The following is a 15,570-nucleotide window of genomic DNA, read 5'->3' on the forward strand; positions in this document are numbered from 1 at the left end:
CCTAACGCTGTCCTTGCCATAGGGCTCTTGGAGCCAGGTTCTTTGCAGCCCAAAGTAGTAATTCTATTTACCAACCTAGTGAAACTCTGAACTCCACGGTCTTCCAGATGTAAGGAAAATTACTACGTTGATAAACAAAGCTTCAAGAGCATCGAAATGGCAGGTTGTATATATCCATCTATCAGCAAGTACATGACTCATCCCATGTTATATAAAGTCCTTGCAGGGCTTCTATACGGTACTGCCTTGACACTTTCAACATCCACAAACCCATACTTCTTTTTCCCTTTGTCTTCAGCCAAGCTCTTTGCCCAAGCTTCATTGTCCTTCTTGAATGCCTCAAGGTTCTTCTCTTCACTTAGTTCAATCAGCTCATGACCCTTGCCCAGTTGTCTGATCTGCGTACCAGCTGTCATACTAGTAATACCAAGGTCAATATCGTCTGTTAGCTGATTGATAGCAGTGTATACCTCGCCAGTGAGAATCTGGCGCGGTAGCTCTGGCTCTAGGCAGACTGAACGGGCAAGACGAACACCATCGACTATATTGAGAGCATCTGTCATTGCTGGTACTGTCTTGAACCCCCTAGTAACATATGTTCTTGTCTTGGAAAGGGTGAGTGTGATTTTCTCTGCAAATTCAAGGGAGAAGGCCTCGTGTTTCTTCGTTGATTTGTGCTTATGCGCAAAAGTAAGCTATTTGTATGTGCAGCTAGATAACTCGATAAAGTCCAAACTATTATCTACAGACATCTTCCAAAGAATAGCAGCTTCGTTAATGCTTAAGCTAGTTGCTCGCTATACTTTGGCGTTAATTATAAGCGTGTTAGTTATTTGAGTATGATTTTTCTATTATCTAGGTTACTACAAAGATGTTTCCTAATCCGCACTTGCGCGCTAAGAAGTTAATACTCAGAGTAGTTATCGCATATGGACAAAAAGTCGATACTAACTAAATACCGTGTATTCTAATATACCAAGTGGTTTCACCTGAATTAGCCTTAGCTAGTCTAAATAGCTACGACCTTGAAAAGCGTAGCCTGCCGCATAACATCCAACTCGGGCCCTAGTGACTCGGCCTAGAAAAAAGCTACCATCTTATCCCCAATTGCAAAGATGACTGATATTTTGTAGTTAAAGAAGCAGTTAGAAGAGTTAAACAAAGTTAGAATGAGCATTTTATACCTCCTTAGAGGTAAAGTATGTATCCTTTTGGAAGACTTCACACTAGATAATGCCTTAGATAGCACTCAAGTCACCAAAACAAGTGAGCGTAGTGTTTTTAAGGCGGATTAGGGACGAAATTCCCAATAACTGCGCAAAATTTGAAACCATACTAGACCGTGTTAAGCATGCCTTCCAAAAACTTGCCATACGCCTGCCCCACAAGCCTAATGTGCAGGCTTGAACAGTCGAGAGCGTAGATAAGCTGCTTGTCTAGGAACATAAAATTACCAAAACATGGCACAGTTGTTTCAGGATCCTCGGTCCTTGTTACAACTGGCAGCACTAAGCTTTTGCTAGGAGACATTGCAAGTATAAGGGAAGAGAAAATGATGTGGAGATAGCTTACACGAACTCTGATAGCTGGGGGAGCTCAGTACACATAAAGTCTTGGATCTCTTACATAAAAAGTAGATGCTATTAGATAATATGCGCAACTTTAAGGTTTGGCACAGGATAAGCAAACAAGTTTGTTAGAAGCAACTATGGACCTCATTGCAGGTTAGTCATCTGCACGCCGATTACACTTAGTAGCAAGTTCTTGATTAGTATGAAAAATTTCATTCAGCTAGCCACAACTACTCCATGAACTCAGTGAACTACTATTGTTCCATGCATAGATTCGCTCCAGGCAGGGTTGCCAGCTGAACTAGACTGATTCTGCGCACCCGACCGAAACCCGGTGACCCAATCACTATCAACCCCCCAATTCGGCTGGCAGCAACCCGATATGCATGTCTCTTTGTGTATATTGCTGCATTAGTGTAGCACGCCAATGCCAGAGTCGATTCAGTTACAAGGTGCTTCCTCCAGTGTCTCCTTGTTTGATCAAGACACATATAGAGCAAAGCAACATGACTAGTAAATAGGAATGATCATGATATCTCTATGGCTATTATATATATTATTAATACTAACTACGAGTAAACGTTGTACGAGTTTAGCTAGTTGATCTTCTATGAAGAGAGTCTGATATTATGATTACATAAAACTCTACCTAAACATAATGTAAATACTGAGGAAGATTTTACAAGTAGGCAAGGTACACGTGGTCAGTTTTACCTATTGTAGAGATTGAGCGGCTGTATGTGTCGGATGTAGTGAACAGAACCAAGCCTAGATCTAGCTACAATAGGGGTGAAAGATGATTTCTGTCATAGAAATATCTAGCCTTTTCACTAGATGGGCCATTTTCGCACAGTAAATTGCTTTTTGAGGCTGCATGCATCCGTAAAATGTTTTGGAAAGTGTGGTAACTCGGGCCGACCCAAGGTGTCGCTATTTCTACATGCATACGTTCGGCATCCCTGTGCGGGGTACTGCGAGCTGACCAGTTCTGATATTTTTTACGCTGCACTATGCTGTTGTTAGTGGGCTCAGCTAGCCATAAAATGCTAATGGAAGTTCCTTCACAGTCATGTATGTACATAAGCCCATGCCTGATACATCAGGTCTCATGTGCAAATATAAGCGCGCGATACAAGGTGAGGGTTTTCTTTACAATAATGCTAGCAATGGCTGTAGAGTTGGATAAGCCATCCTCGCAAAACAGGCTGAGCTGAGGTAAACGCCAAATAAGAAAGACAAAGGCCAAGCTTTATGAGAGCCTTTCTATGTAATATCACTGTGCGAAGGATTAGCAGGTCTGTAAGTGATTTATACATTGGTATGTACACACAAGCTCAGACTTGCTGTCGCCAGATTAAGATCGCTATAGCACCGCATTATGGACAACCCCCGCTCGCGTCAGAGTTACATAGCTGGACATTACCCTTGATAAAAGTAAGCTGAAAATTGTGGAGGCAAGCTGAGGTAGACATCGCATAACCCGACTGCTTGAAGGGGGGCAGGTGCTAAGCTGTATTATGATAGTGGCGTAGCCGGATCTGGAAGCCAGATCCATATCAGCTATATTGGTATGTTGTGAAGAAATCACTTCTTCTCAAACCCAGACAAGCTTGGGTATAAGAATTGATCAATGGGCCTCGTTTTAGCTTCAAACCAGCATTGCTACAATTACCCATCCATTTTTCAATCACCTGCAATCAGTACCACATGATGGCTGCCACCGCTATTCCGGAAACACAGCGCTTTCGGACAGTGTCAAAAACCTAGCTCAATTGATCAGCAATCCTGGAAGTGATCTGCCTGAAGAAGAACTTCACGGCCTCAACAAACTCATCGATGACTGGCACAAGGATGATATCACGGTCGACCAAGAAGAATTTACGCGTCGAATCCTTTTAGTGTTCAAGAGTTCTACTCGCAAAGAGATATATGAAAGAGAACTTGACAAGCTACTACCCGAGCACAAGGAAGCTATCACAAGTTTTGTAGACGGAAACACCAACGCGATATCGCTGGGCAAGATTCTAGCGCCTACGGTACCATTCATAGAGGATTTCCTGGACAACCCGAGTGCCTCCATCTGGAGCAACGTGCCTATCAATGCGGCTATGGAGGAAGGACAACCCCATGACAAACCTCCAGAAGTAGCCTCACTAGCGTTCAGCACAAAGATGATGGCATCCCCAAACGAGTTCCTTCCGCGGAACATCGTCCCCAATAAGCCATATCGAAAGTTCATCTCAGCAAGAGCAATCCTGCAACTTTGAAACATGTTGCTGACATGCATAGGGGAAGGAAAAATACGTCGAGTTTCAAAATTGGGGCAGGACTGTCAAGCATACTCCACTAGTCACTTATTATCCCGAAAACGTGGAAGAAGTCAAGACTATCGTCCGCGATAGCGTTCAGAATGATCGCGGTGTGCGCGTTTCTGGCTTTCGTAAGTTCTATTGCTTGATTGGAGTTTCGTTTCAAGCTTACCCATGCGTTTAGGCCATTCTTGGGCCCCGCTGTTCGGCCGCAACAACAAATCTGGTTACAAAAACAATGGCGATATTTTAATCTCAACCTTATCCGAGAGAAATGCAGGAATACTTCCTAACTTTACTTTATTGCCTTCTAGTCTTTGGCAGCCCCCAGAAACAGAGCTCAATCATATTCAAATAGTGGATGTTTCTTGCGTCAATGGACCTGAGCTCACAAGAGGCAAAAAATTATGTCCGTGTTGGTACGTCAACTACCAATGAGCAATTCCGACGCTGGTGCATCGACATCGGCAACGTGACGTTGCTGGTGAACATCATAGAGGTTGAGATTACCATGGGTGGAAGTAATGCGCCAATCTGGTAAGTCGTAAATCCCAACTCCCAAAACATGCTGGCTTGAACCTGCAGTCATGAGGCCAGTATCAAAAACTCAACACTTAGCGATCAAGTTCGTCGCATTGCGTACGTTGATGTCAACGCCGAACTACGGGCAATCGACATGGCAGATCCCACCTTACTCAATGTAGCATCTGGGTGTTTTGGCCTTATTGGAGTTGTCACGCATATTGTGCTTGAGTGCGACCCAATGTGCACAGCCCTCATGCATCCTGTGAAACTGGATGTTGTTAGAGCTATCCCTCCACCTCCTGAAATGAAAGTGGCGGATATTCCGGAACCTCTTCGTCCGAAGGAATCCTGGATGGAAGTAGACAGAAAGAAGTATCAGCCAAAGTTTAAGCGACGTGTCAATAACGACTACTACGCAGAATGGTTCTGGTTCCCGTATTCGAGCAAGGTATGGGTTAACACATGGTCCGTCGACAAGAATACGGCAAGTGTCGAGAACTATCCAGACTATTTCCACACGACTATCCAAGTGCTTGGAACAATCATCGCGAACATGGCACAATGGTTCATGTGAAACATCAAAGCTACCGGCTGGTGTGCGAAAGACCAGGATGCATTTACTTGTGAACCCTTTGTGTTTTTCTTCTCCATGCAACGCTGATCAAAGCTAGCTTGGGTAGCGATGGAACATCTGGACGTCGTGAATGACAAGCGCAAGGAAATACGTACTCTCCTCCCAAATGCTCTTCATTTCTAGCGCGGCGTACAAAACATTAGAGTACGAGATATGGAAGTTGAGCTTCCAGTAAGTCTTTATGTTTTGATGTAACACTTGATCAAGCTAATATCCTTTAGCTGCAACCAAAGAAAGGGACCAACAATGTGCGTGACTACAGTAACGTGCAACGCGCCTGGTAGGATGCTATCATCATTTGCTATGCCAGTGACCCCACTGCACCCATGCGTATGCCATTAGAAATGCGTATCATGGGTAGCAGTAATGTCACCATGGCCCCTCAGCGAGGAAATACGGTAAGAACTTGCGCCATCGAGAGTTTGACTCTAGCTGCTGTTGCCGACATCTGGGAGCCCTATGCACAAGAAGTACTAGATAAGTGGACGCAGTACAAGGACGTCGATGGTAACCCTTTGCGCATCCGCCCTCATTGGGCAAAGGAATGGGACCGTTGTAAGGTCAACGGCAAACCTTGGCGTGAGACCCTCCAAAACAAGACCTATAAGAATGAGATGGCCGAGTTCAAAAAGCTTCTAGCAATCATTGGTAAGAAGCACTAATGGACTCTTAGTGATCTGAAGTGGACTTTTTCAAATGAGATGTTGGATTACTTCTACTTCGATGATGTCTAGTCGAGTCCTCATTCAGCCACAAATTCAGGAAAGACCATGAAAGGTGGATAGGAGCAACAGTCGATACACTAAATAGTGCCACGGCAAAGTCGAACGAAAAGTAAGGAGAAATATGGACGAGGTGACGGATGCTCGGCTGTTCTCTCTAAACACCCTATAGCAATCGTCTGCCCTCTCTCTTCATATTTCTCTAACCAAAAATGTCTCATTGCAAAACAACAGTCTACAATCATGAAGAGCAGTAATCTCTTCAATGATTCAGGATCAACGGAAACATCAGCTTGGGAACCTTTTAAGAGGGTAAGATATTCGGCGATCATCAGAGCGTGGGTCATCCTGCTACAAAGAATTCCTATAGTAAAGAATATTCTCTCCCTACTCTCCTTCTCTGATTGAATCCTTGTCATGAGCGGCTAGTTTGTAGCTGCTCTGAGATGCTGTCCATAGCGACATAGGAGAACACCATCGCGGGGCCTAGTGTGGCGCCTGCACCCGCATACCTTGATCCCACTACACTCGCGCTAAAATTACCCGCTGCATAAAGACCTACAATCAGTGTACTATTCTCCTTTAATACACGTGCATGCTCCTCTCTCAGAAGGCCACCTTTAGTGCCTATATCTCCTAGGTGCAACCTTACTGCATAGTATAGAGATTTATTACATAGGTCCTAAATCAGGATCCGATTTGTTGTATAGATCTCCAAAAGAGTTATCGTACAAGCTCTTGCTATCTCTGGAGTTCTTATATACACTATTAGAGGCAAAGCTATTGAACCGGTTAATAGTGCTCTGCAACTTAATCGGGTTGAGAAATAGCTGTGTTGCTTGGCCTTGAACAATGTTATCCTTATAGATGAATCATTAATCAATTACTGATTGAGGAGTTACTCAGGGCCCAAGCCTAGCGAGCATGTATTTGTCGCGATGCCTCAAGTCAAGGATTATCCAAGAAGGATTGGCAGCAGCCATCTCTTAGTGTTTCTTGACAGCTTTTCCAAAGTCATCGTAGTCAAGAGATTCGTTTAACTAGCGTTGAGCATTCTCATCAACAACTATAGCCCCAGAAAGCGAGCGAACTATTAGGTCAAAAATAGGCTTCTCGCTCATGATAATCATTAGCATCCACCGGGCGTGGTTCACCAGATCGATCGAAAGACCAAGTTTGACGCCTGCTGCGATACCATCACCCTGGTTCCAGGAAAGGCTATGGTCCATTGAGTATGCATGCTATTCTCGTGATACTGCTGGCGCATGACAGTGTTTCTGACAGACCCTCTAGCTGCTAGAAGCACACCATGCCGGGCCCTAGTCCTCAAGCGTCTGCCGTCTCTTTCTACGACTGCTCCAATCACCCTTTGAATGCGATCCGAGATCAGTTCAACAAGGCTAACTTCTCGCCATGTCTCGGTCCCTTGTTGCTTGTTGAGTACAGCAACTGGATGACTAAATTCTTGCCGAAAGTTACCGCCTTTTGTCCTACCAATATCCTCCCAACTGTGTTCCCCATCATGCTAGCAAACATGATGAAGTCGCTCAAATGAGCACCCATACAATAGATATAAGGCGTCTTCTCACAATAGCGGACAGGAGTAGGATCGTTAGGAAGCCATAGCATTGACTGCCAGCTTCCAAGCTTCTTGAGACCAAAGATCTGCCCTTCGATTACCCAGCCAAGTGGTTTCGAGCCAGGTGCTAGACTGTGTTAATCTGGATAGCCTATGGAAGCGTGCCATTTGAAGCCGAGGCTCTCTAGGAAACGGACCATCTGAGAGCTGTCGTTGATATATGCCCATCTTTGCTGCTTGCTACTTGATCGAGTATTCATACTTATAACCTAGAAGGCTATAAAACGTTAAACATAGTAGCTATTATATAAGGTAATAAATATACGTAACTTAAATCTAACTATAACTAGCGCTAATTTAGGCTACGTAAATAGCAAAGAACACACGCTAATCATAGCAGAGATAGCGCACAATAATCACACGGTTCTGAAGGTTTCCATCGATCAGTACAACACCCAATTACTGAATACTATCGCTGAATTCGCTGATATGCAGACGATGTCTATCCTTGCCGCGTTGTGCCTGCTAGAAACCCCTAGTAGAGACGGTTTCGCTGTTGCCCGCGCAATTCTTCAATCAAGATAAGACTAAAATAAGTTACTACAACATAGATTCCATAATCTGTGCCATTGGTTATTATATGAGGATGAAGTAGCAATACTAACAATTGACTTGAGGGGATAGAGACCAGTAGAGCTTTTGCACGAGTAGTTGTAATCTTTAGAGAAATAGCTACAAAATATATCTCTTTACGTCGCTCTTATCATAGCTCTCTCCATTGCAGTCGCTATTTCTGGATTAATAGGGTAATTTTACATCGCATAGGGCTCTCAAACCTGCCCAGTTTCAATGCTATTAACTCTTAACCTGGCAAAGGCAATGCTATACCGAGGTGGAAAGCTAGTTAGTTAACATTGTTTGGTTTATAGCTTTGATTTGAGGTTATTCATCTAGCATACTAGAGACCAAATTAGAAAGACGTACCTTAAGATTGAGATCGATCTAGGTAGGAAAGTTATTATGTAGTAACTAGCTGTGAATCGTCTAGCCGAGCCAACGTTTCACAAAATAACGAAGAATAAGTCCATGTGCGACCTATAGTACTTATCCAATACTTATCGCGAGAGGAAACGGATCAAAAAGGAAGATAGACTATTCAAGTAGGACATTAGCGTGTTTCTCCTCACGCATGTATAGCTTTTAAATTTCCTTGATTTTCGAGACTAGCCTGTCCAGTCGCTCACTAACTTGCTAAGCTGATCTTGAAAGTATTAGCAACGGTCTTAAACTATACCTAGAACAGAGTAGAGTATACTCTCCACCTTTACACTTGACTATCTAGATACTACAATCTCTCTTATAATCTAACTGTAATGGGCAGGCTCTTTGAGCCTAACGTACAACTACTTACGTCGACCATTTTGCCAAAAAGGCAGTAACAAGACTTCAAGCTTATCTTGAAGTCAAGGTAGTTGCATAGGTATACTCGATTTGCTTGGCTTTAGCCGAGCCACATACATGGGCGTAGCCCTTTACACTAACCCTTACCTCTTTCTTAAATCTCTTATCTCCTAGTCTGTAAGCCTTTCGTAATTACTAAAATTCTATTTAGTAATATTCTTAGTATATAAAGTCTTTTTTGTAAGAAGATTGGTAGGGGATAGTAGTAATTAAAAAGTTTTTACAGCCTAGGATTTAGGGCTACTGAAGATATATAATAGGTAGGATAAATCTATAAATTTCCTAACCTCGATAAATGTATTAACTATCAATAAGACGTATGCAATCCCCGTTTTAGTTAGCTTGATGTCTATAATTCCTATAAAGCGGCCCGACTTGGCCCACTCGGTCTCCCCTATCTATAGAACACGTATGATTAACATGCAGCATTATAGATTGGAAGCGGTCTGCATCGAGCATACCCATAAAGGAAACTTACCATGGCGAACAAGGAATACTTGCGGTGTTAGGGCGTCTTGATCAGACGTAGCCAAGGGCGATACTATTGATTGATGAAGAAAGGTATAAAGTAGAGTACGAAGCAATCAGACCCCCTGCCAAAGAGTTCTAGACCCACTTGGCGTACCCCGCTCAGTCTCCTAGCCAATCAGATCGTGCTATCCTAAGTCGCTACATATCTAAATGTGTGGCTGCTGCAAAAAGTGCCAACCACACCCACTGTTGGCAGGTTGGTGGCTGATGATTTGGTTCGCTGGCGCATGATAATTGGCACGAGCGTCATGCGGGTCATATCGGCTGACTATCCGGCTTGTACGACCAGACATAGCCATTCATAGGAAGCGGGGTTCGCTCAATTGAACCATCTCAGTTTCTCATACTATTCCCCACCTAAGAAAGTTTTCGGAGTCATGGTGTGTTCGCCAATTACAGAGGATTACTACATGATCCTCGAAGTCGAGCAAAATGCTTCACCTCAGTCAATTGTTAGTTCTTACAGACGGCTGGCGCTGAAGCTCCATCCGGACAGGAATGCCAAGCACGACGCTACTGAGGCTTTCCAAAGGGTATGTTAACGTTCCAGAGCGAAGTCAATCATCCTGTCTATTATCATCACCTATGCTGATGCTTAACACTACAGCTCGGGCGAGCCTACGAGACGTTAAAAGACGAGACTAAACGTCGAGCATACAACCTCATCTACCCATCCATAAGACAAAGTCACCCCCCTCCCCAAAGGACACAAACACCCCATCCAACTACTGCTTCGACACCGCAAGCAGGAACACTTAGCGAAGCTGCACAAATAGCCGTGATTCAAAAGTTGAAACAAGAACGTAGTGAACGATGGCGGGAGAAGAAGAATACCTTTAATTCTTTAATTTTAGATCTGCGAGAACATATTGGAAAATTGGAACAAGAAATCAAGAATCTTGATAGTATTTCTGCTGCTGAGGCAGCAGCAGATGCACGGAAGAATAGTTGGGCAACATGGTTTTTATCACCAATATACAAGAAGGTGGAAGATAGTGAGGAGGAGAAGGAACGTAAAGATAGAAAAAGGCAGGAGAGAAGGATTGAGAAAGATATGAAGGAACGGCGCCTGGAATTCTACAGTGCGGATTTGAAGATGCAGGAGAAATTGTTCCGAAACGCAAAGGAGGAGCTTGACGCTGCGAATCGATGTGACGATGTAAAGATACAAGCAATCCAGGCTAGGGTTATGGCGAGAGAAAGACAAGAGAGAGAAAGGCAAGAGAAAGAGAGGCTAAAGAAAGAGAGGCAGCGACTGGAGAGAGAGAGGTTGGAGAAAGAGAGGCAGAGACTAAAGAGGGAAAGGCAGGAAAGAGAGAGACAACAGGAGATTGAGGATCTTTGGAAAAAGCAGCAGAAGGAGAGGCAAGACAAGATGACAGAGGCATTAAGGAAACAGCAGAAGGAGAAGCTATCAGCCGAAAAGAAACAAAAGAAAGCTAGAGAAGCCCGGAACCACTATGCATATCCCAATACATCCGAAAGAAATACTGGTCAGGCTTACACATCTATCTGCCAACACCACGGTTGGTGGCCAAAAGTACAAGGACGTAGAAATTGTCCAAACTGCGATCAGAACTGGACTTATCTACTAGAGTGCCCGGGCTGTGAAATGAAGCGGTGCCCGAAATGTCAAGCTGCGATAAGACGTGCAAGGATGAATCGGAAAGCCCCTCCCCCAGCAAGAACTCCGAGCCCTGATTTTGGTTACGACTATAGCTGGTAATGTTGATTTGGAAGGGGATATATAATAGAACGCTTCTTTACTTCGTTTTTAGCATAACGTGCTTCGAGATATCTTATTCTCATTAACTATATATGTACATCAGGATAGACAGTATCTAGTGGATATTGCCCGTGGGCCCGTGCATAGTATTCTAAGTATTGGGACTAACTCAATTAGAAAAGCTCTAGGTAATAAGTAGCTAGCTTTTAGAACCTAGCCTTCTCTGACCTCCTTTAGCTCTCTTAGGGGCCCTTTAGTCTATTCTTACTCTTCTTAGTTATATCGCACATCATTGAGAGTGGTTATATACCAGTGTATGCTCTGTTGTACCCAATCACTTACAGACTGTACACAAGAGGACGTCGCCACATGACATGCATTCGTCTCCTAGAGGCAGCTTACGCAGCGAACATTTGGCCCCCAACGCAGCGAACATTTGGCCCCTAACACAGCCCCACTTGCCTCGCCAATGTATACCTGATTGTCAGCATTCCGCGGATGTTTCCCCTCAAATACAAATGTCTTTGTCCCCTTCACCTGCCTAGCCGTTCCATTGTCTCATACAAGTCGACTGCGGCGTAGTACGTGGTAGATTATCTGGATTCGTGTTCCTTCTGTTATCTTCGACATGGTGAGACAAAATGAGCCTGTGCAGGAGCAGGAGCTTAGTGAAATACTGTTTGTGCGCCACTTAGCACATTGAGATGATTTTCTAACGTCTGTAGATGTGGAAGCGCTACTACTGGGCTTCTGGATTCTGAAATCCCAAGGTTGAAGCGCGCACTGCCCCTCAATGAGCCAAACTCAAGATACCGAGATTTTTTTAAACATATCGGATTGCAACTGCCCGACTATATTGGCCGTAGCGCTTTCTCTTGGAGATCAACAAAAGAGCATCCGAAAGTTGCTACATACAAAAGCCGGCGCATGGCAGCCTTAAACAGTCTGCTTCACTTTGTACCATTGAGCGGTGCTCTCGTCCTCGTGGTTTTGTTCTGGACACAATACTGGATCGGCGGTAACTCTGATAACGCAACATCTCTACAATTCGCTGCCAAACTACATGAAATGCTGATGCAAGCATCACTCGTTGATATCCTGTTATATGTTATTCGCTTTCAAGCCACCAGCGGTTATATACCATTGGGCGCACTCTCAGGAGCTGCGAAAGCTCCTCAATTGTCCTACTTATGGTCACTAGACTTCTTTTCAGCCATTTTGAGTCCAGCTTTCAGTGCACGACGTAAAGCGGCTTTCATCTTATCAACGTCGGGTTTACTGTTGATGACAGCAGTTGTTGGTCCGTCATCAGCTGTGTTGATGATTCCTCGACCTGACATGCCACATATTAATCGAACCGTCATACGCTATTCCAACGTGACAGAATCTTCTTTATTCCCTGTTCATATTGATAACCATACTGCAGGTGGTGTAATGAACATGTGAGTCGTGCATTCTGCAGACTTATCCCCGTAGCTGACAGTGGCCAGCACAAGATTAGACGAGATCACACGATTTAGTTATGTGGATATCAATACAGCTGATAAAATTCCGGCCGACGGGTACTCTTGGAGCAGTGACCTCGACCTTCGATTTGGACAATTCTTTCGAACTGCGTACCAAGTCTACTTAAATCTTGCTTCGAACGTTGATATCAAAATCGCAACAATCCCAACAATGTTAAGCGCATTGCGTCTGCTCAAAAATAGCCCTGTCTACGGATATAGGGAAGATATCGACGGTACTTACCGTTCTAGAGCAAAATCTGTCAACACAAGATGGACATCTTACACATCGCAACCAGTTGTGATGGTCAAGTGTTCAAGTGTGCAATCGGCAAAAGATATTGAGAACGTGTATTACATCCGAGATGATAATTCACGAAGTCCATTACATGGTGCGGCCAACCTATTGGGACCCTATCTAAGCAAATACGCGAACCGGATCAACCTTAATATGTCCACAATTCCACTGCTATGGATGACATCCCCTGACAGCTCAAAAAATCTACTCCTGGTGTATCTTGATCCTGAAGAGGGCAGCTGGCTTGAAATATGCACAATAGCTGCGTTCTGGCATAAAATTACCACAACCATGGTTCTTTTGAACTCAGACGCTATAATACAAACTAGGTTATTAGAGGGCGAAGAATACTGGAAGAAGAGCAGCATGACAGAAATCATCATCGACCCTGTGTTTGTGTCTTCGCTAGGCCCACCCTGCACAAATACGCATGGAAACCCTACCTTGAATCTAGCTTTGTGTTTCGTTGCTGCTCTCTCCTGGATTCCTAGTATCAAACACGACGCATACAAAGGGTACAATCGATTCGAGCTGAACGACTCTTCGACACTGTCCACTTTCGAACTTGTCGAAACAATTAACGGTTATGGTTACGGGGCAACTAACACATCCATCCGCCTCTCCGTCGCCGTCATGCTCACTTACTGTATCATCACTATCGTATACGTCTCCTACATAATCATTACCGGTCACACATCTATAGCTTGGGACAGCGCCACCGAACTCATTATGTTAGCTATTCAATCTAAGGAACCTCCCGGCCTCGGGCACATCTCTGTAGGTCTGGACTCGATGGAAACCTTTCGCAAATGCGTCGGAATTAGGGTCAGCACTCAAGGCCATGATAGTACAGGCGAGCCAGTTGAGAAACTAGAATTAGTATTTGAGGACGATGAGGAAGCTAAGAAGAGGGGGTTATTAAAGATTGAACGCGGTAAAGCGTACTAAATGTAAGTGAGTGAAAGACCTACTCTATATATTGGGTTACTAGCGAAGCCAGTAAAAGTGCTTATAAACTCGTTCGTGCACTGCTAAACCTATATGTGTGTCAGAATATGGGTATATATTGGGTGGTGGACGAAATCCGGTTGCGAATCGGAGCACTCGGACTCCGTGGATCAGTTGGATTAGTGAGCACGCACGATCCACCGCGATCATACTCAGGGGATCAGCGCGGATCAGATCAGATCAGATCAACAAGAACAACACGATCAATCAAGAATCAATTACAGTGAAATATCACAGTTTACTCCCGTCTTTGATAACCCATCACAATCTGACAATGTGATGGGCGGGCTCTTTGAGCCGAACGTATAACTACTTACGTCGACCATTTTGCCAAAAAGGCAGTAACAAGACTTTAAGCTTGTCTTGAAGTTAAGGTAGTTGTGTAAATATACTCGATTTTGCTTGGCCTAGCTAAGCCACACATATGGGCGTAGCCCATTACACTATATATGTTAGAATAAACAATATCCAGTGGATATTACCCATGGGCCTGTGCTCTCTACCCTGCATATTGCCACCAGGGCCAATTAGGAAAGCTCAAGATATTAACCTAATATCTATAAGATCTACTTACTAGAATTCACATCTTTCTATATATAATAGAATACATAATATCTTATCAATATTACTTATTACATATTAAGACGCCCGAGGAGCAGATGCAAATGCCTAAGTTTCTTTCTAACCTGACCATTACTAGCTATATTTGTTATTTAAACCATACAATGGCTACTATACTAGTTACGGTGTCGATGTCCGGAAATACTGTCGATGTTGCTTTCGACATGGAAGATTTTCGCAGATCCCAGATCCTCATTCCCGAAAATCTACTCAACGACTCAGAATGTCAGCAATCTTACACGACACCAAAATGGTTTGAGTATATTGCCTCGCTGGAAGTGATATGTGGTAACTTAGAAGATTCGTTCTAAGGAATATCGGCATTACTCAGGGGCCTAATACGAGTTCAACGGAACCAAGATGTTGACTAGCCGTAAAATTACGCAAAACGCGGCATATATTAGATAAAGATATTTTGGGGAGCTGTTAAGGTAATCGCTGGATGGGTTAGGTGCATCACAAACTGAAAGCGTGAATTGACAGAGGATGATCTCTGAATGGAGGATCATTGTCAAGAAGGAGATTACTGCTACATTGGCTGCTCTTTTCTTCATCTCCTTCTTTATTATTATTATTATTATTTTGGTTTTACGTCCTGTCTCAGCCGGTGGGCTATATAAGACGTGCAGGCTAGGCCCGCAAGTATCTACGTAGTGCTATCACTTTGGTGTAGGTGGGGGAGGGGGCTATCTAAATCGAGGTGAGGCTCGTAGCCTAGTCTAGAGGGAGGTAGAAGGGGGTCTTGCGGGTAAAAGAGAGAGGTAGGGTGGGTGTAGGGCGAGGCCACCTAGTATAGGTGTTGCCCTAGTTCTCGAGGTTTCCTTTGTGCCAGGCCTGTGTTGCAGCCCTAGTTTCTTCAATAAAGGCAATAGTAGCCTGTATGCCTACGCTCGTGTTTAGCAGGAAGGCTAGCGATAGGGGGTCCTTGCTCGCCTCCTGCATCTTTATCCTAGCCTCCTTATATAGCGTACAGCTAAGGAGGATATGGGTAGGATCTTGAGTAGCTCTATAGTTGCAGGGGCAAACTTTAGAGTCTACTTTGTCTCGCGTAAAGAGAAAGTCTCTTAGGTAACAGTGGCC

The 15,570-nt window shown here is 44.0% G+C and overlaps 5 protein-coding genes across 5 annotated transcripts; 3 read left to right on the forward strand and 2 right to left on the reverse strand.

The window, feature by feature from the left end:
• Positions 1-197: 197 nt before the first annotated feature.
• On the reverse strand, positions 198-683 carry COCSADRAFT_98595 (uncharacterized protein; the record flags this gene model as incomplete). The annotated part of the gene is made up of 1 exon (XM_007705827.1): positions 198-683. A coding segment is annotated over one exon (486 nt), but the record flags the coding sequence as incomplete, so codon positions are not given.
• Positions 684-2,755: 2,072 nt separating this feature from the next.
• On the forward strand, positions 2,756-5,701 carry COCSADRAFT_346132 (uncharacterized protein; the record flags this gene model as incomplete). The annotated part of the gene is made up of 8 exons (XM_007705828.1): positions 2,756-2,889; positions 3,312-3,607; positions 3,861-4,011; positions 4,065-4,252; positions 4,278-4,417; positions 4,466-4,934; positions 5,163-5,210; positions 5,324-5,701. The coding sequence occupies exons 1-8, from the start codon at positions 2,823-2,825 to the stop codon at positions 5,699-5,701; spliced, it is 1,737 nt and encodes a 578-aa protein (XP_007704018.1). The 5' UTR covers positions 2,756-2,822.
• Positions 5,702-9,028: 3,327 nt separating this feature from the next.
• COCSADRAFT_98572 (uncharacterized protein) lies at positions 9,029-9,325 on the reverse strand (the record flags this gene model as incomplete). The annotated part of the gene is made up of 2 exons (XM_007705829.1): positions 9,029-9,195; positions 9,280-9,325. Coding segments are annotated over 2 exons (213 nt in total), but the record flags the coding sequence as incomplete, so codon positions are not given.
• Positions 9,326-9,675: 350 nt separating this feature from the next.
• Positions 9,676-11,221, forward strand: COCSADRAFT_125882 (uncharacterized protein). The gene is made up of 2 exons (XM_007705830.1): positions 9,676-9,865; positions 9,940-11,221. Exons 1-2 carry the CDS (start codon positions 9,710-9,712, stop codon positions 11,056-11,058), a joined length of 1,275 nt encoding a protein of 424 aa, XP_007704020.1. The 5' UTR covers positions 9,676-9,709; the 3' UTR covers positions 11,059-11,221.
• Positions 11,222-11,686: 465 nt separating this feature from the next.
• Positions 11,687-13,936, forward strand: COCSADRAFT_346138 (uncharacterized protein; the record flags this gene model as incomplete). The annotated part of the gene is made up of 3 exons (XM_007705831.1): positions 11,687-11,736; positions 11,784-12,500; positions 12,549-13,936. 3 exons carry the CDS (start codon positions 11,687-11,689, stop codon positions 13,807-13,809), a joined length of 2,028 nt encoding a protein of 675 aa, XP_007704021.1. The 3' UTR covers positions 13,810-13,936.
• Between the last annotated feature and the right edge of the window lie 1,634 nt (positions 13,937-15,570).

The sequence above is a fragment of the Bipolaris sorokiniana genome (assembly GCF_000338995.1).
Source record: "Bipolaris sorokiniana ND90Pr unplaced genomic scaffold COCSAscaffold_14, whole genome shotgun sequence".
NCBI lineage: Eukaryota > Fungi > Ascomycota > Dothideomycetes > Pleosporales > Pleosporaceae > Bipolaris > Bipolaris sorokiniana.